Raw genomic sequence first — 26,036 nt, forward strand, 5'->3', positions numbered from 1 at the left:
CAACCCTCGGCGGCGGACAAAGGAGCCAGCGGTCACCGACAGCTACGGCGGCTCTTGCCAGCAGGGCGCGTCGGCGCGAGCGACACTTGCTCGTACCGACTACTGCGTCGTCGTTTTTGGAGTCCTGGCCTGGAATGATGCCGTCGAGTCTGCAAAGCTGCTGCTGTGACCGGCGGACGCCAGCGGTGTACCCCAAGGACAGTCGGCTCGCATGTTACGGACAGCGTGTGGACATTTCCCCGGCGCGGCCACTGTTGCATGTACCACCTTGTTCGTGAAGCACGGGTTAATGTTAGACCGTGTGACATGTTTCGCCGGAATAAGAAGTGATTTAAGGTTGGGGGGATGTGGGGATGCGCGACTCTCGCGCGTCCCCTGATGTTTTTCCCACATAGCGCATCCCCTGATATGCTGTTTTCCCACACGGCTCGCGTGGCCTGGCGGTCGGAGTGGTACAAGCGCGGTGCGAGAGATGGCGCGACTGTCGCGCTGCTGCGGGGTTACTTGGGCGCCGAAAGGGAAGGCGCTTGGTCTCTTTGGGGTTCGGGAAACGAGCGGGAGCGGACGTGCCGCTCGCGCGTGCGCCGACCATGCTTCTGCGAGACCGTCTCGCGTGGCCGCCTTCGAACGTGCCACCATTCGCGTGACTGTACACGCGAACGACCAGGCGTTGGGATCCAGCGTGGGGCGAACATATTCGCTCGCAATGCGGTCGCGGTAAGTCTGACTTCTAGATTTGTCGCGCGCCCATCGGCATGTTTTGGGGATAGCAACTCGGCTAGCAGGCATTGATCTATGAAAGGTGCAATAAATGCCCTTGTGATTGTTTGCACTACTTACTGTGTTGTCGTTCCTTTGTCCCAAGAGTACGGAGGAGAACCCCGTATCTCCCACAGCTGACACCGGGCTCCGTTGCGTACGTCCGGCACTACAGCACCGAGCAGTAGCCTACCATGCATGCTGCACGCCTCCAAAGGCAGCCACTACCTATTATGGTGCTTTCAAATGTTGTAAATGTTGTAAATACCCAAGGCGGTAAAGCCTCACCACTTAATCAGAATCGCGGCGCTGGTGGACTTAAACTTTCGTTTTCAGCTCGCTTCGGTGCCTCCGAAGCAGCCGACGCGGCCGCTGTGTCCATGTGATCCCTCATGCCACGTCCCGCCGACTGTGGCGCCACCATTTCCAGTGGTGGAGCTCGCCACCAATACAGTCAAACTCACTTATAACAATATTTGATGCCACAAAATTCAATTGTTATGACCAATGATCGTTAAAACTGGGTTGCATGAAAAAAACCAAAATTATGGGATGGCAGAACTGTTGTGAGAAAACTAATGGTAGGAAGGCCAGTGCCCTCCCCACCACCTCCCTCCAGCCGGCTGCAGATTGTGCCAGCTGCAGATTGTGTTTACTTGTTTAACTGTAACTCTGCATCCTGCGCACTCTGATCACATGTAACAAGCCTCAGCTGTCGCTGTTTAAGAAAGGCACTGCTATAACTGCAAAGCGGGGTCACAGGCGGCAAGTGACATGCGAGCTCCACCGAGGCATCGCTTTGGTGGCCTCAAAACAGGGCTTTTTAAAAAATGGGGAAAGGTTGCTGTGGCAACGTCTCAGCTTGAGAAATGCAGAAGAAATGCTGGGGTGAGACCGCCGCAGGCATCTCGCCACGTGCTCCTCACTGGCTTGCACGAGAAAACCCGATGTCCATCAGCTTTGCTTTCTTTACGTGGAGCTTGCCAACATCCATCTCCAAGGCATCCAGGGGCTCCACGTAGTGCAGCGGGAAGGTCCCTCACGAAAACGAAGCCTCGGGGGGACTGAATCATCCGCAGGGCCTCCTGCAAGGACAACGTTGAGGCAGCCCGGCCTACTGCGTCATCGCTGCCATCGTTGCTGTCACTGTCATCATCGCTATCCGATGCAGGCACATTCGCGACGATCGCCTCATCAGTTAAAAGCACTTCATTTCCAAATCTATAGCAGTGCGCTTTCTTTTCACTGGCAATGTCATGCATTGCCAATAATCAGCAGGCAGACCAGCCATCTTCCGTTTCAGCGACGAGTCAAATGAGGCTCAGAAACCATGCCGCCAGGAACGACTTCGACGCATCCAACAAAGACGAGCACAAGTGGCTTAATCCATTAGCAGAAAAGCTCAGTATGAGTGGCCAGCAAGCAATCTGGGAGCAGTGCCCACCAATGTCAACGAAGTTGGTGCGGTTCATTCATGTTTTGGAGAGTAGCATGGCGTAGAGCTGTGGGCGCAGCCCATTCGTGTTCGGAGCGGTGGAACGGCAACGGGAGAGAGGCGCGCAAGGCTGACAATGCGGAGAAGGCTAAAAAATAGCATGTGGTGGCATGCAGCGGCTCAAATTTCTCTTTTTCTTTTTTCTTTTCAAGGATTTCGCATTCCATTACCTTTCAGCACAGACACTCAGTAGCCAGACTTCTTCATTATAACCGATAATGCGGCATGGGAGAATTGTAGTAGGCAGATGTTTCACCATAGAAGATATACAGAAGTTGACAGTGCAGCAGCTTCTCATTGTTATAACCATTGTATTGTTAAAACTGGTACAGTATAAGTGGGTTTGACTGTATTTGACTTCCACTTAATTGCACTCAAAATAAATTTAACATGCTTATATAATTAGGTTAGGCCTAGTGCACCTGCCGAGTTTTTGCACCTGCCACCGGTGTATCTGAAGTAAAAGATGAGCTAGCACAACGAATAAAAGTGTTTTGAGTTACTGTAAAAACCTGAGTACAGCATGAACCCAAATATAATACGAGGGGTAATTTAGGGACCACAAAAAGAAAAAAAAAAATGGTAGGTGACCCTAATCTTTGACTTAAATGTGTCTCAGTGGCACTCGCACAAATGTCTTTCCCCTGGCACGATATGCGGCGAGGAGCGAGGGAGGGTGGCATTTTTACAATTGTTAGTAGGTACAGTAGGGCGTGGCATTTCTCGTGGCACTCAACGTTTCTGCGCAGGCGTGAGTAAGAGTAGGTGCAAGAGAGAAAATCTGGGGGCCTTTGCTCCTTGAATATGTGACTCTGCCTAGGCACTACGGTGGAGGTTTCTTAGGACCTGTCGTATGCATTTGTCTCCTAGACATGCCGGCATTGCGGAGTCTACACACAAGCAGGCTACACTTTTGCGGTACTTTCAGCCAAATAAATAAATACTTTGTGTGAAGCTTCAAGTGAGCATTTACAGCGTCACGATTGTGGCGCAATCGTGGAGCTGATCGGGGGGCACTTCGCGCAGCTGACAAAGTCTGCGGGGCCTATGTTAACTGCGTGCGGCGCAGTCGACCACGCGCTCACAGCTGACAAAGTCGGCGTGGCCTAGGCCAATTGCATGCGATGCAACCAAACGCGCGCTCCGAACAACGGTCCCCGATTGTGCCCTTGGTTCATTGATTGATTTGCAAAAGTTTTTGACGTTTTTTACATGATTTTATATATCGAATTCTGGCTATATCGAACTATTTCGTGATCACTGCGATGTTCAATATATACACATTCGATTGTATATACAGGTTTTTACAGTAAGTTTTGACTATGATGATTTCAAATCAACTGCGTTTGTGTTATAGGTTTGTGTCTGTAAGAGTGGGAAGTGCCAATGCGGCATGTCAGCATTGGTATGTCACCATTGCCTAAGACTGCCAATTGTTCTCACTGGTGCTTGCCTTAGTAAAATGTGAATACATAGATGAGTAGATTTGTATTGCGATGGTTGACGTATTACTAAGTTTTTAACACTCACTGTTAGTGTCCTATGTCAAGTGGGCAGCAAGTGGTGGACCTTTCAATACTGCTGCAAAATTACTGCCATGCTTTGGGTTTGGGTATCGATTGTGTTCGTAGTACTAGCATCAGCATTTTTGCAAGGGAACGGCACTCTATAAATGGGGAATCATGTACATGACTACTATGTGACACTACCTTATGAAATGCATAAGTTGTATGTAAGACAAAGAGTGTGAACAGCAAGGACCAAAATCCTTAATTTTTGGCCTGCACAGATGAGTAGCAGATGAGTAGTAGCCTCTCTATTGCTGTTGTTGAAAGGGTCTGGATGCTAATGTTGGCAGGTGTCAGTGATGTAGTGCTGCTCATATATGCAAGCCTGTGTTTTGTTAAGTTTAGACATTGTTTATTATCAAAGTGGCACTATTTCCATGAAATGTCAAGTGAACAACGAGCAGTGGTTGTACCTGCCTATGTAAACAAGTGCACCATCTACACTCTCCTGGCGAAAACGTTTGCTCTGTAAATCAGTACTCAAAATTTTAAATCTGTAGTCTAAAATTTTTTTTAAGTGAACATGCAAACTGTCCTTCTTAGAAGTGGTAAAATAGATCAAGAAGCAAGCGGCACATGACGGCAGCTGATGATGGAGAGAATAAATGTGTGGGATGTGCTGTACATAGTGTGGATAGGGCTGACATGACGTTGCAATGTGACTATGGATTTATGTGTCTCCCAACGATGCTCCACAGGCACAGTTGATGAGGGGTAATCGAGATCCTTGATGGCGACACCGTGTAATGGCCGTTGTCGTGACGGTGAGCGAGAAACTGTGAGGGCCGCATACATATTAATCAAAAGCCCGTGACTTTGCTGTTAAGGCACTCTCTTGAAGAATTTTTGTGGCAACACGTTTATTGTAAATTAGGGCTATACAACTGCTACTATTATATAAAATATTTTCGAGCTCTAACTGGTTTCAAGGGCCTTTCAAAGCGACCCTGCATCACCTTCTTCAAATCTCTAAATACACTGCAGTGATAGTGATATCTTTCAATGAATACATTCCCAAAGAAAATTTTGACTAGGCTCACATAATAACTGATTTATAAAAAGTGCAATGTTTACTTTGCCCATTCCCTCTCAAGATGTTTCCACTCAGCTGGAGTGGTGCCAATAACCAATTGCTCTTTTCTTTATTTTTCTTCCTTCTGTGATGCAACTTGTTCTGTGTTATAAAAATGGTGCATTGCTACAGCTTTGTGTTTCAAGTATGCATCAATTTTTATTACTTAATAACCCAACCAGTGCAGATTACTACGGCACACATTTCTTGGGAATGTTGTTTTCAGTCAAGTGTTGTCATTCAATCTACAGAAATACTTTCCTTTCTTTATTTTCTTTTTTTTTTTTTGTGCAGATGTATTTGTGCCCTCTCCAGACAGTTTATTGGTCAACATCCATGAAAGCAAAGCAGTGAGTACTCCTTGTAAATGTTTACTTGTGGCCAGAAAACTTAAATAACATTTATAAATGGGATGTGGGCTGCTTTAAGATTGTTCTGTCGTGGAGCTATGAGTATTGTTGCGCCATTTATGCAAAGAGCCATTGTTTTTTATTAAAACCCTTGAAAAATGACTTGCAGATGAGTTAGCAGATCATTTAAACAAGGTCATAACGTACAAAGAAGTAATACAGTCTGTCACCTGTAGATTGTCGTCTGAACTTGCAGTATTCTGTTAGACTAGTTTCGATCTTACGTTTCTTGAACAATATTTGGCGTACACAGCACAAACAGTTCTTCACACAGGGCTCTTACAGTGGGATCACACTGAGATTACAGCACTTCAAAGTGACATACTGTGGTAGCCCAGTGGCTATGGTGTAACGCAAAAATGCCTGTGCACCATGCACTGGTTGCACATTAAAGAACCCCAGGTGGCCAAATTAATTCGGAGTCCTTATTACGGCATACATCATAATCAGATTGTGATTTTGGCACATAAAATTCCAGCATTTCGTTAAGTTTTTTAGGGCTTCACAGTGGGTCAAAGGATACAAAGGTTCTGTTTTCTGTTTGTGCCATGAGCCCTTCTCACAATGAGCCTGTGGGCACCGTCATGTTTGATCTTGTGGTGAGGGGTCCATTGCTTGCCTCAACTGCCTCTGTTGCATCCTCGATTACAATGGATATGCATGACGCCAGTGTGGATCAGCAAACATCCGTTTCAGCGGCTAGCGTAGACAGTAACAGGGTGGATGGCACAAAGCTTTGGCTACACTTCAGAGGACATGTGAGTGCTTTCGGAGCTCATTACGCCTTGTCCAAATGGTGTGAGCAGCATATGCGGTGGTTGTACTAGAAGCGGGGCTAGAAATATATTTAAAGCTGTCCAAACTTTCCACTCGTGAATTAAATCAGCATCACTGTCTTGCTCTTTTTTTTTTATTTGGCAATCACTTTGAAGCAGCAGCCTGTCATGTTTCCCACTGTAACGATCCTCGGTGCAGTCAGTATCTGATTGTTTTTATGCTAATCGCTCGCGAGTGTGCTCAGTTGTGGAGAATTTTTCCTTGCTGCACACAAGGCTTGGAATGTGGATGTCCTCTACTTTGTAATAGCTTGTAGCAAAGACGTATTATCACTAGTCACTTGCTTATTCTGTGGACTGTCACGAAACGTTCAGCTTCGAACGTATGCGCTGTTTGTGTAGTCCGTAACTCATGCTTCGGTGCATTGATTCAAGAGTTGTGCCCATTCACTTATTCTTGATACGTTGGCGATAGTGGGTGTAAGTTTGAGTGTGAGTTGGGGAGGATGTGTATAGATAACATGCAAGAAACTTACTATACCTGGAAGCAAGGCGACTCCCTTTGCCACTCTGTAATGAGTGGTACTCACTCTTGCCAGTGTTCTGAAGTTCTTTCTTTGGAGGTTAGCGATACAATGCTGAGGGATGAGTGAATTTTTTTATCCTCGAGGAAAGCTGTGGATCTCAAATCACCAGCAACAAAGGCAGTCATTGTGTAGCAGCGGTCTGTGAACTTCGCCACACATATGCATTTCATTCACAATATGCATGCCAGTCACTATTGCAGCCAACTACTGCACATGTCTTCGAGCTACCATTCCTCATTTTGCAGCATGAATGGAGCACAGTGTGTTAGTGATCACCCAGTTGTATTTCGGACAGCTGATTGCACAGTAGCACGGTAGAAGTAATGGTTTTGCATTCGGGTGCTTTTGCTTGAGGCAACGTGGGGCATGCCATTTTGATCCTCTAGAGCAAACTACTTTGCAAAAAGGGCCTATATCAATACTTTTTCGCTGTAACAGTATTCGCTTGAAATGCACTTGAGTGCACTTCATGTGACTGAAGTGATCAATCTCGATGATGCTGTTGTGAACTTCCTATCACTCTTTTCTCACCTTTCTTGTCTTCTCTTCATGCAGCTTGTACAAGATCTCTTGACCAATCTACCAACTATCCATGCACAAAATGGGGAACCGACAAGTGCCTTGGGTGCCGCTGTACAAGCTGCTTTTAAGCTAGTGGTAAGGTTGTGCACACAAAGTTCATTTCACCTTAAATAATTTTGCACTTATGCATTCATGGTCTCTGGTTCTGCTCTTTCATGCAGAGTCCTATTGGGGGAAGGGTATCGGTGTTCCAGACCTGCCTTCCTAATGCTGGTCCTGGTAGCCTCAAGCCTAGAGAAGACCCCAACCAGAGGGCTGCAAAGGTTGGTGATGAGGCAATTCTCAAGCCATAAAAAATGCAACACTATAAAAGCCTGGCAGACCTGTGTGACCTCGTAGAATTGCAACCCAGATTGCAGAGTAGTGTTTGAGACAAAAAAAACCATCGCGCCCAGCGCAAGTGCTTTCCCAACAAATAGGTACCATATTTTTGTGCATATAACCCACATAAAAATTTCAGAAAAGTTAACAGTAAAGTAAGGATGTGGATTATGTGCAAATTTGCCTTGCGGTGTGGCTTTACGGCAGGTGTGGCTTTACGGCAGCCTGTGTAGCGCTGTCATGAAGCCACATTGCAAGCCATTAGTCCTTTCCCATTCAAAGTTTCGTTGTCTCCTAAGGAACCCCACCCTCTCCCCACCTCAGTGTGTTGAAACTCTCCCCTCTTTCATGGTCACACATTCTCCTCCTTTCATGTAGCCATTCTGTGTATTGATGCGCAATGGTGGTGTAGTGGCTAGGCAGCCGCATTTCAATGGGTCTGACTTGCAAAAACACCGGTGTGCTATGCATTGGCTGCTGATTAAAGAACTCCAGGGGGTCAGAATCAATGCGGAGTCCCTCACTACGGTGTGCCTCGTAATCAAATCGTGGTTTTGGCACATAAAATCCCAGAATTTAATAAATCAATTTCAGTTCTGTACTTTGGCTGTGTTGGTACAGTGCGGTCCACTTATAACGATATCGAGAAAGACGAAAAATATGATCGTTATAACCGATGATCGCTATATCTGGACTGCAGGTATTAAAAAAAATTTCAAAAAATTAAAAATGCGGAACATACCTTTGCAGCTCCAAACTCGAATTCGCTACTTGCTCTAAGAATAGATGATGTAGAAAGTAGGCTGTGAAAAACAAACTTTATTTCTAGCGCCAATGACCGTGTCAAGGGTTAGGCGCGCCGAAATAGTCAGAAATCTGCACTTGCTTTTGCGGCAGCTTCAGCTTCACAACCGCGGTGTGCATAGATTCCAGCTGCTGCGCAAACACTGGCGGCAATCCTTTAGCATGCATAAAATCAATTAAGGAGTCGATCGACGACAGTGCACTTTGCGTGGACATCGAGGTCGGGGTCAAGGAGCCACTGTCAATCTCGCTGTCACTGTCGCTGCTGCCATCGCCACCGTCACACAACTTTGCCGTCTGTCGAGACAGCACATCTTCGGCGATCGCCTCGTCGGTGACCTCATCGCAGAACGAGGCAGCACTGTCTGCAGTCAAAAACTGCTCCATCGACGCACCACCTGTGTCACCAGTAGGAACGAGCTCCCAGAGCTCGGTTATGTCAGCGGCTTCCACCGTGTTAGTCTCAGTGGGTTGGGGAAGTTTGTCCTGATGCACAAAGCCCGCCTTTTTGAAGCAATGGTATATGGTTGACTGCTTTACTTCATACCATGCACCATAAACGAAGCGTATGGCTTTAAAAAGGCTGATCTTCAGGTCAGGGGGCCCGTCTGCATGACCTGATGTGCCAGGAGCTGCGCGGTCAGTGGCTAAAATTAGCCACTCCAGCATGCGCCGCTGATGCAGGACTTTAATGTTGGCGATCACGCCGGCGTCCAACGGCTGCAGGCCTGCTATAGTATTCGGAGGCAGAAACATCAATTCGACAGATGTTAGCTTCGGGTTAACGCTGTGTGCGCTACAGTTGTCAAGTAGCAACACTACTTTTCTTCCTTGGCCTTCAATTATACTGTCGAACTCGAGCAGCCATTCTTTGAACAGGTCGCGAGTCATCCATGCCTTCTTATTGCTGCGATAGCAGACCGGGATGTGCCGATTCTTAAAGCACGTTGGCTTCTTTGATCGCCCGATCATGAAAGGCTTGAGACGATGGCTCCCGTCCATGCTAACGCACAGCAACACGGTCACCCTAAGTTTCGAGTGCTTCCCGCCGGGGCATCGATCTCCTTTAAGAGCGCGAGTCTTTGACGGCAACATTTGAAAAAAACAGAGCAGTTTCGTCGCAATTATATATGTCCTTCTCAGCGTAGCGCTCCAGCACGCCGGGCAGCTTTGTCTGCAGCCACTGCTGCTTTGCCTGCGTGTCCAAAGACGCCGCTTCCCTTACCACGTTTTTGTAAACGATTCCGTGCCGCTCTTTAAAGCGCTGAATCCAGCCTCCCCCAGGCTCAAAATTTGGGCGTCCCAGAAGAAAAGCGAAGTTTTTCGCTTTGGTAGCAAGTATTGGCCCACTAATAGGCACATTATGCGTGCGGGTTGTGATGAACCACTGGTAAAGCACCTCTTCAACATCGGCGTACAAAGGGTCTCTAACCCTTTTCCTCTGATCGGCATGGCCGCTGACAGCTCCTGCCTTCACAATCGTGGTGCTCCCGGTTTTCAAGATGGTTGATATTGTCGACTGGGCGAGCTCATACTTCTTCACGAGGACGCTCACCTTGAAGCCGCGTCGAGAGTCCTGCAAAATATCCATCTTCATGTCAATCGACACAGTTTTGCGCTTTGTCGGCGCCATCTTCGAACTGGGTCACTGGGTTGTACCGTTGGTTGCACGCTACTTCGGTGGCGTCAGCCTGCTATTGCTAGAGAGAGAAACAGTGCGAGACGGGCGCCACTGCGCCGCTTTGCTTGTAGCTTCTTTTTTTCTTTCTCTCTCTTTCGGAGCGACTGTGGCAGCTAGCGCCATCTTGTGGTGCGCTGCGCCTACTGAGGTACTCTCCGGTGCGCGGGCAGGGCGGGACGCGCTGCGCGGTAATGGCGGCAGATATGAACTTACGGAGGTAAACATCGCCTCGTCTCGACATCGTTCGTTTCAGGGAACTAAGCAACGCAAATGTTACGATTATTTGGCACAGAAAACGCCGTCCAGACGGCAAAATTTTGATTGTTATATCTGATATGCGGTGAATAACCTATCGTTATGATTTTTTCCCCATAGACCTAATGCATAAAATGACACTCTCATGTCGGCCCATCGTTATATGTGGTATCGTTATAAGTGGACTGCACTGTAGCAGATAAGGCACGTGGTGCTGGTGAACCAGAACTGTAATTACAGTGAGGTGCATTTGATGGCAGTCCTTTACAGCGTAGCAGAAGCTGAAAGTTATCAACGTCGTTTAAAAGGTAATGAACAATGCCGCTGGCCGAAGATGCAGTGTGGACGAGTCACACGCCTGTAAAAAGAGACTGTTTTTGCAAAGATTTCAGCGTTGTTATATGCAGTTACTGTACGCACAGACTTTCTTATTTTTTTTTATCTCCTGGGTGTTCTTGGAGTTACAGGTTATATGTAGAAAAATAGGGTATTTACAGTGCTTGTGAAGCGTTTTCATAGCCCTCCTGCACCCTCGCCACCTCTGCGCATGGGCTCACCCACAGCTGGCATTGTTGAATGTGTGACCACTTGCGGTTAGTGATTTCAAATTAGCACTTCTGACCTTAATTCATCATTTGACCATAAGCGTAGAGGGTCTTCCGATATATGTGCAAAGAGTCAAGCCGCATACATGTTGAGCCGCTTGCTTGTAGCAGAAATTCTAAAATTCAATTCACTGCTCAAAGTATGTTTAGCAACAATTCTAAAATTGAATTCACTGCTGAAAGGATGTTTTCCTCAAATGGCTCTTATGAAATTTCCTGTGGTTTCTTGAATAGTCGACTCTAGTTACAACGGACCTTGATAATCTACAAAAAGTGTCTGTTTTATCCGAAGTCCGTAATATCCGAGACATCTCACTTCCGAAACTTTCGCCGTGATGTCTAACGACTTTATTGCAAAGAGTGAGTGACGAACGTGTAAAGTAAAAAAAAAAATCTATTGCAATAGCAAATAAAGATAAGTGTGGCAGCAGCAGCGAGCAAACTGACCTTCATGCTGTCTCTTGCCTCAGCACGAACTAAACGTCGAAAGCACAGCACAGACGAAGCTACCGGCACTGGGTGTACTTTGTCCACATCACAGATCGCTTTGAAGATGAGGGCCACGTGGGCGCGCACTTTGTTCGCATTGCAGATCGCTTTCAAGATACAGCGTCCACGCTGGCGCGCACTTTGTCCACATCACAGATCGCTTTCAAGATACGGTGCCCGCGCGGCTGCGCTGTTAACAGCAGCCACTAGAGTAGAACCCCCTTCTTTCCCTCGCCTCCCCCCCTGTGCCTCGCGAGCGAAAGATGGCACGCTTCCGCCCCGCTTTCCTCCCTCCCTCGTGCGCAAGATATTGAGCCGCAATCGTCGGCTGACCATCGCAACTCGGTTGCCAGCCTGTGTCTACACGGCAAAAGTCTGTTTTATATGCCCGATTTTGACAAAAATTGCTGCTAATTTTGTCCGCTGTAGCCGATAGTTCGTTGTAGCGCGGTCTGTTAAAAGCGAACTTCGTTGCATTAATAAAATAGGCAGACCAAACTATGGTTAAAAAATGGTCCGTTATATCCGAAAGTTGGTTGTACACGGGTCCATTGTAATGAGTGTAGACTGTATATGTACTATTGGCGTCGAGTTAAACATGGAACAACGGAGCACGTGGCCGAAGCATAACTGAAGGTATAGTGCGCTGTCCAGTCATCACCATTGACAGGCACACACATCTGGTTTGACTGCACTGCGAGATGATGCTCCCCCTATAGTGCAATATTTTCGCTTCCTTTCTGGTTCTCTTTTATTTTAAAGGAAGAAAAGACGACGGCACAGTAATGATGATGGCTTAAACTGTATCACACGCACCGCTGTTTCTGTTTCATTTGATACCGATAGCGCATATGGTTTTGCCACTCTTTATGATGATACTCGCCCTGTACTGCAATATCTTAGCTTCTGTTTTCTTTAATTTTTCTTTTCTCGCTTTCAAATAAGAAAGAACCAGTAAAAATGAATTCGGATCATGAAAACCGTGCAGCTGCAGAACAAATTAGGAATTATAAATTCTTCAGTGAGTTTTCTGAAGTTTACAGAATGTGGGCTTGATGTGAGAACTATTTATAGTAATGTCAGATATAAGAATCTCGACTATATCATGTCTAACCTCCTTGGAAAGCACCTATCCAGATACTTGAAATATATACATGTTGTAAAACACTGTGAAAACAATTAAACAAGGGAACCCACTCCATGAAGACAAACTGACCCGGCCACGGTGGCTGCGTTTTGATGGAGGCGAAATGTGAAAGCACCCGTGTACTTAGGTTTAGGTGCATGTTGAAGAATCCTAGGTGGTCCAAGTTTCCCGAGTCCCCCACTGCGGTGTGCCTCATAATCAGATTGTGGTTTTAGCATGTAAAACTCTACAATTTTTAATGGGACCCTGAACCACTTTTTATCGAAGTGGAAGAAAGGCATTTTACCCAGGTAAAGCTACTCTCGCATAAAACTTTATTTGAAGTTGAATGAAAAGCTAACAAACTACAGTAAGCCCTTGTTACAACAAAGCAATCAAGACAGAAAATTTACTTCATTGTAAGTTTTATTTCGTTGAAAGCTAAGGAGCTATAAGAGGGTCATATTAATGCGGGCCCACGAAAAGCTCCAAATAAAGCAAAAGTATGTATTTCAAATAAAATAATTTTGTTATAGCAACAGTTTACTGAAAACTTGATAGATGGAGCTCGCTATTGCTACCTAGAGGTCAGATTGAAACTTATTGGAGTGGTCGCAACTGTAAATCACAATAGCTGGAGCTTGTGTTTTCCATCTGATACTTGGTTTGAATGTTTGGTACAGCCGCGTCTTCACTGGCAGCCCTTTTTTTTTTTTCCCCAGTTTTCTCTCAGCCATGAATATCGAAGTAACCACGCAGGGTATTGAAGGCCATGACGGCAACCAAGAATGTGGGTGTGGGTGCAACTGTTTGTGCCTTCATCCATTTCCTTCTTTGCTTTTGACTTCATCAGCTGCACTGAAATCGGGGACATCCGACACGCTGAGTGGTTCCAATGTCTGAACACCATTGCAAGCAACGTATTCCCTATAGGCGACATAGGCTACTATTTCTGCCACAGTATTCTCAAGTTCCTTCTTGCGCCTGCAAGGCAATCATTTTCGGAGGTGACATGTGATGGTCAATGTAGGTGCTGCCGACAGACGATCCTACCGACGGATGATCCCATGAAGTTGGGGCTGTTCTGGGACATAACAAGCTGGCAGGGGAACCTAATAAGCAGGAAGCTAATACACACCTCCCTGTGGGAACTAAATGGGACTGGCATTTCAGAGTGCAAGAGCTGGGAGAACGTAACAAACAGGAACGAATTGAGGTTCTACTGTATTTTTGCATTGCTAGTGAAATTTTAGTCATGTCTCCTTGACATGATAGCACCCGTTTTTTAATAAAGGAACTTTGAACATTGTGTGATGGTTTTATATTTTGGCAAGTCTTTGAACTGTAAATATAACATCGGCAGTGTCGATGTTGCATGTTCAATACTGATTAGTGTGATCAATTTTCCTCTTTGAGTACTGTGCAAGAGAAGTTCTGCAAGAGAATATGTTATTCGCGTCAAAGATAATGTATTTATTCGTGTAAGGCTCATACGGCTACTTTGGAATGTGAAAAATTGGAAAAACAATTTTTTTCGCTAAGCATCACGCGCGTGCTTGCTGGTTAATTTCCCCAAGCTGCTACATGATGGCACAAAAAAGCAGTCTTCGAGTGTAAATGTGTTTATAGTCAACCACTAGTTGTTGCATTTAGTATTTACATAGCAGTCCGAGTGCAGTTCAACGATGCAGTGACTAGCCATAAGCCTGCCTCGTGTAAGGCCTGCACATGGTAAAAATTCAGAAAAAGAAAGTGTGGGCCTTACATGAGTAAATACGGTATTTGCATACTTTCTGCACGGAATGACAAGATGTTTTCTTTGCCATATTAATGTACACTCTGCAATGCGTGGTCTTTTTATTTTGTTGACCATGGCTTCCTTGCACCCTACTGAACTTTCTAACAGGAGATCATGAACCTGCTACCTGCAACTGACTTCTACAAGAAGCTTGCCCTTGACTGCTCAGGCCAGCAAGTGGCTGTTGACGTGTTCCTCATGGGTGCACAATACATGGACGTGGCAAGCATTGGTATGTCACAGACCAAGCTTTAATGACTTTTATTATGATTGATGTTGCTTGTAAGTAACAAGGTGGGCACGGATATTTGTGTCCTTCATTTTTTTCCATCATACCTTGACATATTTTTGGCAACATTGTTCAGTTTTGTTTGTTGGCATAAGGTAATTTTTCTTCTAAGTATAGAAGTGAATTAAATTTCATAATTGGAAAACTATCCACGTTATGTGTGGAAGTTATTTCCATGTGACCGTCAAAGATGTGAACAGTCCTTAAAGCTAAGCAAAGCACAGAGGAGTTTTAATGTATTCAGTTGAAGTGGGACAGTATAGATTCATCTTTTCGTTAAAGCTTAATTGGAAATACTAATATGAAAGACAGCAAAAGAAATGCCAGCATTCCACCAGTGGGTACTGAGCTCACTACCCCATGCATATTACATGCAGTGGTTCAAAATTTAACTACTGGGGTGACTGTCCGCTCCTCTGCTTTCACAAGTAGTACACAATTTATTGATGCATGATATACAGGGTGTCCCAGCTAACTTGAGCCAGAGTTTAAAAATATGCCGATGCACTCTAAGACAATGCGACCAAGTGCATGTTGCTGACTATTGTATAGAGTAAGTTGCACTATTTTTTTTTATTTTGCTTAATTGCATAATTAGTCAGGATTAATTAACCAATATCTGAAGCAATGAAGTTAGGCAAAAAATTCAAAGTAGAAAGTTGTAGAGCGCTTTGCAAAACGTCCGATTAAACAGTTTCTAACTTTATATGTATTAGGTATTAGTGTTTTTCCACTTATTGCAGATGCCCACGAAATAAAAAAAAATACCACGTGACATGCCCTCTTGTGTATCTTGATTACTGTGCTCTCAAATGTTTCTCATACAAACGAACATAGCATCTAGCAGGGTGTACTGCCGCTTAAAAGGCGACGAGGCAATGACACAGGCATTGGCTGTGCGATTTACGCCACCGATGTGCTTCCCTCGCGACGATTCATGATAGCAATAAGCAGGCACAGCCGCAGCACGCCCGACTAAATGCTATGTTCATTTGTACGTGGAGCGCTTGGCAGCACTGCAATCACGGTGCACAAGCGGCCATGTCACCTTTTCTTTTTTTTTCGCAGGCATCTGCAGTAAGCGAAAAACACTAATGCCTAATAGATAGAAAGTTAGAAACTGTTATAAACTATTTAATCAGACATTTTCCTAAGTGCTCTACAACTCCCTAATTGAAATTTTTTACCTTACTTCGTTGCTTCCGAAGTTGGTTAATTAATCTTGACTACTTATGCAATTAGGCATAACTAGTGTGACTTATTACATACAAGAGTCAGCAACGTGCATTTGGTCATGTTGTCTTAGAGTCCATTGGCATATTTTTAAATTCTGGCTTAAGTTAGCATGGACACACCCTGTCTATATGTGGCCGAACCTTAAGAATGCTAGCTAGTGTGTCTTTTGACAGTAGTTGCATTGGCATAGCATTTCGTAGTTGTGCCACTCACAAAGCTAAAGAAACTTTTCCTGATTTTTCTTTTTAAATCTGCATAATTTGATACTGTAGGCATCAAACCTGTCTGAGGAAGGTATCCAAACGGAAATGCTCACTGTACACTTCCTTGTTTCGTTTTTTTATGACTGTCTGCATTTGCTATGAACCATGTGCAAACACGCACACACACACACATACACGCACACACAAAGTTGCCCTTTGGGAAAATAATTTGGGTGTATCCAATTTTCACCTACAGTAAGGACTGAAAGAAGTGTCCGAATTAACCGAATGTCGAATTATCAAGGGTATCAAGAAAACAATAAGCAAATGCTTATTCTGTCAACATGCTTTTATTTACTGAATGAATGGGCCAATCGTGTTTCTATTTTGCATGAAACCAATACGGAAGCTGCACTTGTTATCTCGTTGCTGATTAGCGCTTGCGGCAGCAAAGGCCTCACGACTTCCTTCACAGCACAGCTGCGGCATGTGTCTTCATCTGAGACAGGCTTTTTACTACCGTGCGCACGTCCTGATAATTTTGTCGCCAGTGAGCTGGTCGATGTCGATCCCGATGTAGCCGGTGCTCTTCATCCTCGAAATCTTGTCAAAAGAAAACTACTGCGGACGAAGTCGTGGCTGCTGTCGATGCGACCTTGGGGGGCTGAAAGTGTGCGGCTGACGCACGCACAGAGTCAAAATGAAACTACCATTTGCTTCAATTGCGGACGAAACTACACTTGCTATCGATGCGATCATGGATGGTGACTACACAGTTCTGAAGGCACGCGACCAACACATGTACCGAGTCAAAACGAAACCACTGTTTGCCGCCACCGCTATGGAGGAAACCGGGGCCGCTATCAACGTGGTCATCAATGGCGACTATGCAATCATGAAGGCATGTGGGCAACGCATGTACCGAGTCAGAGCGAAACTTCTGTTTGCCGCAACCGCCATAGACAAAACCGCAGCTGCTGTCGACGTGACCATGTATGGCAGTATGCAGTCATGAAGGCACGCGGCCAACATGGTGCTGTGCACGGTGGTAAACTCAAGAATAAGGGCTTTAAAGGCACAAATAGGCACGAAGCCTCCTAGCATCATTCACGTGAGATTTCCATTGATGACTATGGCTATGCGGACTAGCGATGCACTAACGCCGTTTCTGCTCTTTAGCCATTAGCTCTGCAAACACTGCAGTGTTTCCAGAGCTCCGAGAGTTGTCCGAATCAACCAATGTGCGCCAAATACGTCCGAATTAATGAGTTTCATTTAATTAGATAATGCATACTCCTGCCAGGACCACAGGATGATCCTGAATTAACGAGGTTTTGCTGTATTCAAGTTTTCCACTCTAATCACGCGCAGGGTGTGATGGAAGTGTGCCGTATCACGCATTGTTATATGAACTTTGAAACAGTGATCACGTTTAAGAACTACGCAGTCTCGTAAAGTTAAAGGGCCCTGAAATGCTCCCGAGCAGGCTTGTTGGGTGGTGCCTGTAGCATCATACAAGGCAGGGATTCTGTGCACTCCTTCCAACGGATGTGACGTCAGTGTGCGGGGCTATAATCCTTGGTTCAAAATACAGTGGAACCCCGTTCATACGTTTTTCACCGGACCGGGGAAAAAAGACGTAACAGCCGGGAAAACGCAACAGTGAGGAAAGCTCCGAAAATGAATGAAAAAAGTGCAGCTTCAACTATAGACGATTTATTTCCACAGAGTGCGCTTATGACTTAAAGACGTCTAGAATGGTGGCTTGCCGTTTCTTTCGCTCGCTAGAAATCGGCACATGTTTCTCAATAGCCTGGAAGGCCGCATTGCTGTCAGCGTCGCTGTGAGGTGCGGCGTACCTGCGGAGGAGGTCCAGAGCTGCGACGGCTTCTCCAAAGCTAGAATTTGCCAACTCCCCGGCGTCATGCGGCTCGTGCTCCTCGTCGTCACCGCGCCACGGCAATGGCAATGGATGAAGGAATATCCGCGGGAAATTTTGCCCTCTTTGACGTAATCATGCTAACGTGCTAACAATTGTTTAGTATTGCTGCGGAGCGCGCGCGTCCGAGCAGCCCGGTTGCGCGCAGCGCGGCGTGGGAGAAATGTAAACAAGAGAGGAGAACTGGCCCGATAGGCGGAGCAACGCCACGAGCAACGCCAACTTCCGGTTTCACTTTAGCTTCACAAAGAGTGATGTCAGGGCCTCTCCCGAGTTTCCTTCCTCCGTGAGTCGACCCGTCCAACAACCATGCGGTGACTGTAATCACAGTGATGATAGTGAGAGCATTTTTCACGAATGGCCACTTAGTGGCGGCCTCTCGAACTGGCGTGTGGCTTCTTGCAGCCAGTTCCATAGCCAATCCCGGCCAAGCCCAGCCAAAACTCGTCAAAAGCCAAAATGGCGTTTGGAGCGCGTTGCCTACTTTAGCCCAGGCGGGTTCGCGGTGCTAAGTTGCGACGTATCATGCAGGAACGCTTTCACAGCTACAACGTAACAGCGGGGTTCCTTATACATTGGATCCTGTGGAAGCTACGCCGGGACCGGATGAAAACGACGTAGCAGCCGGGAAAACGCAGCAGTGAGGAACGTAACAGCGGGGTTCTACTGTATACGATTTACACTTGCGCGATATTACGAGTACTGTGGGGAAAAAAAAGAAAACCCTGTGGCATTATGTTTGACAGCCATTTTCGTTATCACCCAATTATCACAGCCACGAGCAAGTTGTTGTAACCATGGGAACGATGCATCAACATGCCAAGCACATGGCACAGCAACATTGAAAGCACTGTGTCAATCTCACCAACTTGTGCAAAGTGCTTTTTCGCAATCTTGTGATGACAGTGGTAATGACAGTCAGCTGTCGCCAACCCTGCGAACATGGGTTCGATTGTATATTTAACTCTGTAATGCCCAAACACAGTTTGACGTTAAGGAAAATTTGAATATTTGTGCTTGGCGCATTATAGTTTGCACGGCTGCTGCGCCATAAAAATCCCAAATCATAATCAAAATTGGAATAAATTGTTGACATGTCTCGCAATAGAGTACAAATGTAGGAAAGAAACAAATTATTTTTTCATGTATACCCTAAAACTGAAGTTATTAGTAATTGCTTTGCTAAACCGATCCACCACTGAAATTTTACTCTAGATATCAATAAAGCCACTGCAGGCTTTGCATGAAATTTCCAACGCATCAATCAGCATTTCAAGGCATCAAACTCAGTGTAGCATAATTTATACATTGGGCATTACATGGTTAATTATGACTTACTGGCAATATTTTTAGCTATTTTCTAGGAAGAAACGTGCGCATTGGAATCGGGTAAATAGAGTATCCACTATATCTTCTTCAGCAACTTTCGGGGCATTGAAGGGCATCAGAGCGAGTGTGTGCCATAGTTGGTGAGGAGGACAGGGGTGGTATAACATAAAATTATTCCAGTCTGTTTTTATTCCAAATCGGCCATTAACCCTCCCAACATGGGCAGAGCCCAAGCCTTATTGACCTATCACAGTGGCCTAATGGCTGATTTGCAATAAAAATAGATTGGAATAGTTTTACGCTATACCAGCCCAGCACTCATAAACAAGGTTGAGAACTGATAAACCAACACAAATCAAAATATTCATTGAAAGTGTTAACATTTCATGGTGTAGGGATCATTGTAGGGTTCTTGAAGTGAATGTTTCTGTTGGCTACAATGAAACTAGCCAATAAGGAGGCTGGATTTTTATATCACTTGTTTGAGCCAGATTGAATGAGATATGCTCTAGAAGCTCGCACTACATGCCTGACCTATACACAACATCATATTGCGAAAATTGCCATAGCACACTAGACGTATATCGCTTGCTCTGGCCGTGTGGTTGGACCCACGCAAACAAGAATCAAGACTCCGCCAGGCTACAAGAAGCATTACGCAGCACGGACCTGGCGGAGCAGCTCTGGGCTGTCCAACGAGCCCACAATGCGGCCAGGGAGTTGCAACTCCCGGTCCCAACGTGGGAATAGCCCGCTCTATAGGGCCTTGCGCCCCGTAGCTCGCAGGACCTTTCATTAAAGTTATTCCATCCATCCATCCATCTAGAAGCTCGCATCATTGGTGTTGCTTCATAAAAGGGAAATAAGGAGCCAAGGCTGACCAGATCGTGCATAAATCAAATGTGTCTTCTGCCAACACACATGCACGTACACACACACATATATGTAACCCTGGAATTGAATGTGATTTCAAGGTGCCTGATTCCTGTGGGTATGCAGCAAGCACATATTAGGTAATTAGGCAGGTAATTAAGTGGGTTATAAATTTTTATTGAAGCCCCGCTAAGGTTAGCAACAAAGGTATTTTGGAAGAAATTTACTTTGTTGCTGTTATGAGTGACTCTCCTTTTGGACAGTTTTGACAAGGAACCAAAGTACCCAGCGCTTTGGTTCCTGGCCAAAGAGGGATTTTGCAACTGCACTTACTGGACTCCATTCTCAAATTTCTTATGGAAACATGCCTGGCAGTGCAGTTTCCAGTTTCATTCAGCCTCGCATGCTCTGTAATCTCACCTTCAATCCGGCCTCCTCTGATGGCAACAGTTAAGGGGTTGTTATGAACTGCTATGCTCGAATAAATATGTCTTTATTGTGACCACCCAAAGCAGTCGAGCTCCATTTAACAACGTAGTGAAAATGTGCGGTATTTCTAATTCTCTTCTGTAATACCTTGTCTCACCTTCCATTTCTTTTTGTTACAGCCTGCATCTCCAAGTACTCTGCAGGCTGCATCAGCTATTATCCAGGCCTGCACAGCACTCAGAACCGGAGTCAGGTGGAAAAGTTTGAGGCTGAGCTGAGATATTACATCACACGCAAGATCGGTTTTGAAGCAGTTATGAGGATACGGTGCACCAAAGGTACGTTTTTCTAGCCTTCCAGTTGCAGGAATTTCTTTGGTTTGTGCTTTCTTTCTGTATTTTTATTTTACTGAAATAATGAAGTAAATACGCTTCTAAAACTGGTGTTATAACACAATTGTTTATAAGTAAATGTTTAGACCTTTTTCATGGGCGAGGAGGAAAATAGCAAAGGCACGAGGGAGGAAGAAGGTGTTGCCATTTTCATTCTCCTCACTGGAGTGTGCGAGACACAAGAGCAACAGTCTTTTTGCATGTGGCGATGCCTGGTGACAGCCTTGAGAATCTAAAATTTTTCCTCACTTTATAGCGCAGATGTGGAGAGCTATGTTATAATGCTCGTGTAGATCTTCATCTGCCTTTTATAGTGATATGCTTCAGCGCTATTTGTTCAGACGCCAAGCGAAAGCAAGTGCATTACAGCAGTGGTGTTACTTTGCTCAGTAGTAAGACTGAATGTGAAGGCTTGGTTGCGTTGTGTGGTCCTAAAGATGTCCCATAGTGTAAGCCCTACACGACGGGGTGGTGTAATGACTTTGGCGTTGCGCTGCTAAGCATGAGGTTGCGGGATCAAATCCCGGCCATGGTGGCCACATTTCGATGGGGGCGAAAGGCAAAAATGGCTATGTGCTGTGCATTGGGTACATGCTCGAGAACCCCCAAGTGGTCGAAATTAGTAATCTGGAGTTTCCCACTATGGCACGCCTCATAATCAGAACTGGTTTCGTCATGGTAAACCCCAGAATTTAATTTTAATTTTATCCCATAGCGTGAAAAACGGTCATACCTATTGTTTGTGTGATCTCAAGGACCAAATAGGAATGCTAAATCTGTTTAGACTAGTAAAGTATTCTTTTAAAATTATATTTTCGTTAATGCGCCAGAGGTTGCTTACAAGAAGAGAAACTGTAGGCCAAACTTCCATTTGCTGAATTTCGGGCCGACACCCCAGTTATGGTAAATCAGTTTGACAACATGAATTTTGAAGTAATTTTTCATATTTGAGCTGTTATGGTGCAGTAACACTTCTTGAAAGTTGCTAGGTTGCCTTTTGGCTTCCTCGAACACAGTGTAATATATCTTTACCAATGAGAACATTAACTAGGTTCAAGCAGAGGGCGTCAAAATCCATAACTAAAATGCCAACCAAATGCCCCCATCCATTTTTCCAGTGACTTGAAATTGGTGCCAATTGCTGGCGCCAATTGCCAAGCAAGTGCCACCCTTATTTCTTCACCCTGTTCACCACTTCATGCTTTTTTTTTCAAATGTAGTTTTTTTTATAAGATTACAGAAAATGGTCTAATTTATTGAAAATGAGAAATTAATTGTTTATCTGGCACTTCTGTCAAGGCCTGGTAGTGACACCGCCAAATCCAGGTATCTTCTTGCAGAGCTTTTGTCAGTTGCCATTTTCATCAGATATATCAGCTGTGAGAGGTGTCGGTTTTCTCGTGTGGGTTTGGTGTGAGGTGCTTTGGTGTTATTGGCGTGTATTTCACTTATTCTATTTATTTTCACCTTAAAGGCTCAGAGGCATGACATAAGGGAGGGCTTTAATCCTTGCGACAATGTTAGAACAAATGTGCAGAGCGGTAAAGAAACAACAGGTGGTCAGACTTGCTGCGGAGTCCCTTATTACGGCGCGCCTCATAATCAAATTGGGGTTTTGGCATGTAAAACCCTAGACTTCAATTTAATGCAACAGCAAGGTCGCATGCATTCATATACAATGAAAAAAAAAAAAATTACATTAAGGTTGTGGAGAGGCATCGGCGAACTGGGAGAATTGTGCACTGCTGTTCGTGCAGTACAGCCAGAAGATCGTGGGCCCCTTTGGGCCGAGTGCATGGACATAATTTTTTAGCGGAACTCAGAGGATTTATTTGATGGATTTGAAAGTGATAACGGCAGTATAAAGACACTAAATGCATGTTAAGTAAAGCTTTCGAGAAGTACTGTGCTGTTTTTCTTTGGGGAGGGGTGGGTTACAACATTTTCGCTGCCATCTTGAATATTGGTCCCCGACCGATCTAAGGCCCTCCCCCAACCATTCTTCAATTATCTTTGACCCTGTCCCAATTATCTGACCTAATTATCTGACCTACTTGCTCAGAATTTTGTGCTGTGTCTCAGCGAGTTGGTGCGGGAACTTCAATGCACCTTCACCAGCCGTATTTCGTTTGTGCCTCTTTTCTTACCAAGCTTTCTCTCACACTAAGAGTGGATTTGTTTTTTTGTATTGTAGAAAGATAATTTACTATTACAGCTCAACTTTTCTATTACCTAAGTGGCTCTTTAAGGCCTGCTTCCAAAATGTGCATGGCATGCTCATTGTTCGTCATCTGGCAGCTTTACACACACTTTTTAAGTTTTGCGCAGGTCATCTACAAATGGTTAGGATTTGCACCCAAGCCACAGTTCTTAACCCTCTCAGTGTTGCTTTTTGTATATGTGTGTGTGTGTGTGTGTGTGTGTGTGTGTGTGTGTGTGTGTGTGTGTGTGTGTGTGTTTTATTACGCGCGCGCGCGCGCGTAATAAAACAGCATGTAAACTTAAACATGGTTGATCAAGAGCATACGTCTGGCCAATATGACAATACATAATTTATTTTGCATTGTGCAGTAACAAGGACACAAAGAAGGAAACACAATACAGTGCTGTGTTGTTTTCTTCTGTCTTTGTTCTTGCGAACTGAAGAGGATTTGTTCAGAGTGTACAGTCTAACCCACTTATAACAATATTCAACTGACAAGAAAATTCCATAGTTGTAACCAATAATTGTTATAACTGGGTTGCAAGAAAAAAGGCATATGGGAAAGCATTGAAACTTTAAACTTTAATTACACTGAAAGAAGTACAGTCAAACCCATTTATAGCATTGCCAGTTTTAACAATGTTCTCGGATGTAACAATGAGTAGTCACCGCTCCATGAACTTCTGTGTCTTGTTTTTGATAAAATAAGCCGTGTCATATTATTGACTATAACACTTACCATATTTACTAGATTCTAATGCACCCTCGATTGTAATGTGCACCTGTTTGCTGTGACCTAAAAAGAAAAAGAAAAGTCCTTTACAATACCACGTACCTCATTCTTTCGTACAGAAATACAACTTTCTCTCATTTGGAAAAAACAGATTAATAAAAAAAGTCGCAATTTTGCCCGAAAGGCGAAGCATCGATTACGGTGGCAAATTAGTAGACAGCTATATGAAAAGTAAGTGTAGTAGTTTTATTGGCCATATAAACTTTTAAACATTTGCTTACTTGCTAAATTAACAAGCATGGTGTCACGCGCGCACAAGCAAGCATGAACACGTCTCACTCAATGACCGCGGAAACTCTTTACCAAAACGCTTGAGTGAGGAAGTGCGGTAGCAGGAGTGAGGAAATAGACCTTTGTGCAGCCTCTCGCTTCAACGCGAACTAAGCGACGAGAACACAGCGCGGTGTGCTTAGATGCATAGACTCTCGTCTTCGTCACAGATCGCTTTCAAGATCGCTACATACGGCCGCGCTGTACGTAGCAGCCGCCGGTGTAGAACGCCTCTCCTGTTTGTGCCAGTCCTGCACGCAAGTTTCGGGAACTCCGAACGCCCGGGATGAGGCCCGCATTCCGTCTATCTACGCACACGTAATCACTTTCCTTTTAATTGCGGAATCGTGATGAACTCGGCATGTCTTCAGCATTTCCATGCTGATAGAGCAAACGCAGAAAACGGGAAGACGGACAGTGCACTAACCTAAGCCATAGGAAGCATTGCCTAAGCACACATACTATAGCACATGGAGGAAGGTATGGCAGCTAGGCTCGAAGTGCATACGAGGCGGCCATTTTGAAATGCCGATGGCGATATGGTAACGCAGATTTAGGGTTGTACTCGATTCTAACGCGCACGCAATTTTCGGACCTGTTTTATCGGGAAAAAAGTGTGCATTAGATTCTAGTAAATACGGTATATCCTGCTACTAGCTGTCTGCGCCGAAAGGAAAAGGAATGCAGAATCCTAAGAAAAAAAAAAAATTTGCAAGCCGCCGCACCCACATGCGCACAGTGCACGGCACGAATTCACAGCATCGCCGGCCTAGCACCCCTCTCTCCTTCCCTTCCACCCCTCCAAAACAAGAGCCGGCTGCGCCGACAGCGCTGACATGGAAGGGAGGTGGGAGAGAGGTGCACGACGGTGCGACTGGCACAAAGCTGTGCCATGTGGGGTGTGTGGCACACAGGTGGGTGTGGCGAAAGTGTGCAGCATGCAGGTTGAGTGTGCCAATTTTCATTTTCTTTTATTTGGATTTTATTTAAAAATGATTTTCCATTCTTTTATCTTTTCACCACACACACATCCACACCCAGTGGTCAGATTTAATTGCTATAACCGATAACACTGCTTGGAAGCATTAAAGTAAGCAGTTTATTTTACCATGGAAAACACACCAAAGTTCACGGTGCAGTGGCTGCTCATTGTTATATCCAATATATGGTAGGGGTGTGCAAATACCGAATTGTAGATTTTGAATCGAATATCAAATCGAATATCGAATCCAATATTGAATATTAAAAATTTTTCAAAAAGTTTAATGCATACAATTTTTCGTGAAGAAAGTACGGTGCTGCACATGCTCGGGAGTCTCCTTGCATTGCATAACAAGAATACAGCAAGCTATCAGTAACTTAAGTACGTTGAAATCAAGATATACGGTATGGCCGGTCTACTCTTCTTAAAGGGAACCCTAAATAAGTGTAACAGCACTGATTACAGCTCAGTTCTAGTAGTATATGAAGGTCTGGAAGATATCTTTTTATCAGTAGAGTTTTTGTTAAGTAGGATCAAGTGCTTTTTTTTTGCTTTACAGTTTTTTTCCATAATACTGAAGGGCTATCCCAACTTTATGGCAGGTGGGTTATCGTAGTGCCTATGTACGCAACAGACTAAAGGAATGCGCATCATGGGACTTGATCACCACTTCGCATGTAGCCAATGCTTTCGGTAAAGAGCAGGCGCCGTCCGCGCAGTTTCATTGTTCTGTTCGACGTGACTTGCCACCTGTAAAGTTTCTGAAATCT

At 44.9% G+C, this 26,036-nt stretch overlaps 1 protein-coding gene and 1 pseudogene across 3 annotated transcripts in view; one reads left to right on the forward strand and one right to left on the reverse strand.

Moving 5' to 3' along the window:
- Positions 1-26,036, forward strand: part of Sec24AB (Protein transport protein Sec24AB) — a 149,705-nt gene that overhangs the window by 77,333 nt on the left and 46,336 nt on the right. For all 3 annotated transcript variants that reach the window (XM_050196743.3, XM_050196744.3, XM_055063321.2), the window contains 5 exons: positions 5,189-5,244; positions 7,223-7,324; positions 7,411-7,512; positions 14,437-14,560; positions 20,806-20,964. In XM_050196743.3, coding sequence (XP_050052700.1) covers positions 5,189-5,244; positions 7,223-7,324; positions 7,411-7,512; positions 14,437-14,560; positions 20,806-20,964 — 543 coding nt within the window. The remainder of the gene's footprint in view (positions 1-5,188; positions 5,245-7,222; positions 7,325-7,410; positions 7,513-14,436; positions 14,561-20,805; positions 20,965-26,036) is intronic.
- On the reverse strand, positions 8,355-10,007 carry LOC126548531 (tigger transposable element-derived protein 4-like; annotated as a pseudogene).

Source organism: Dermacentor andersoni, chromosome 1 (assembly GCF_023375885.2).
Source record: "Dermacentor andersoni chromosome 1, qqDerAnde1_hic_scaffold, whole genome shotgun sequence".
In the NCBI taxonomy this organism is placed as follows: domain Eukaryota; kingdom Metazoa; phylum Arthropoda; class Arachnida; order Ixodida; family Ixodidae; genus Dermacentor; species Dermacentor andersoni.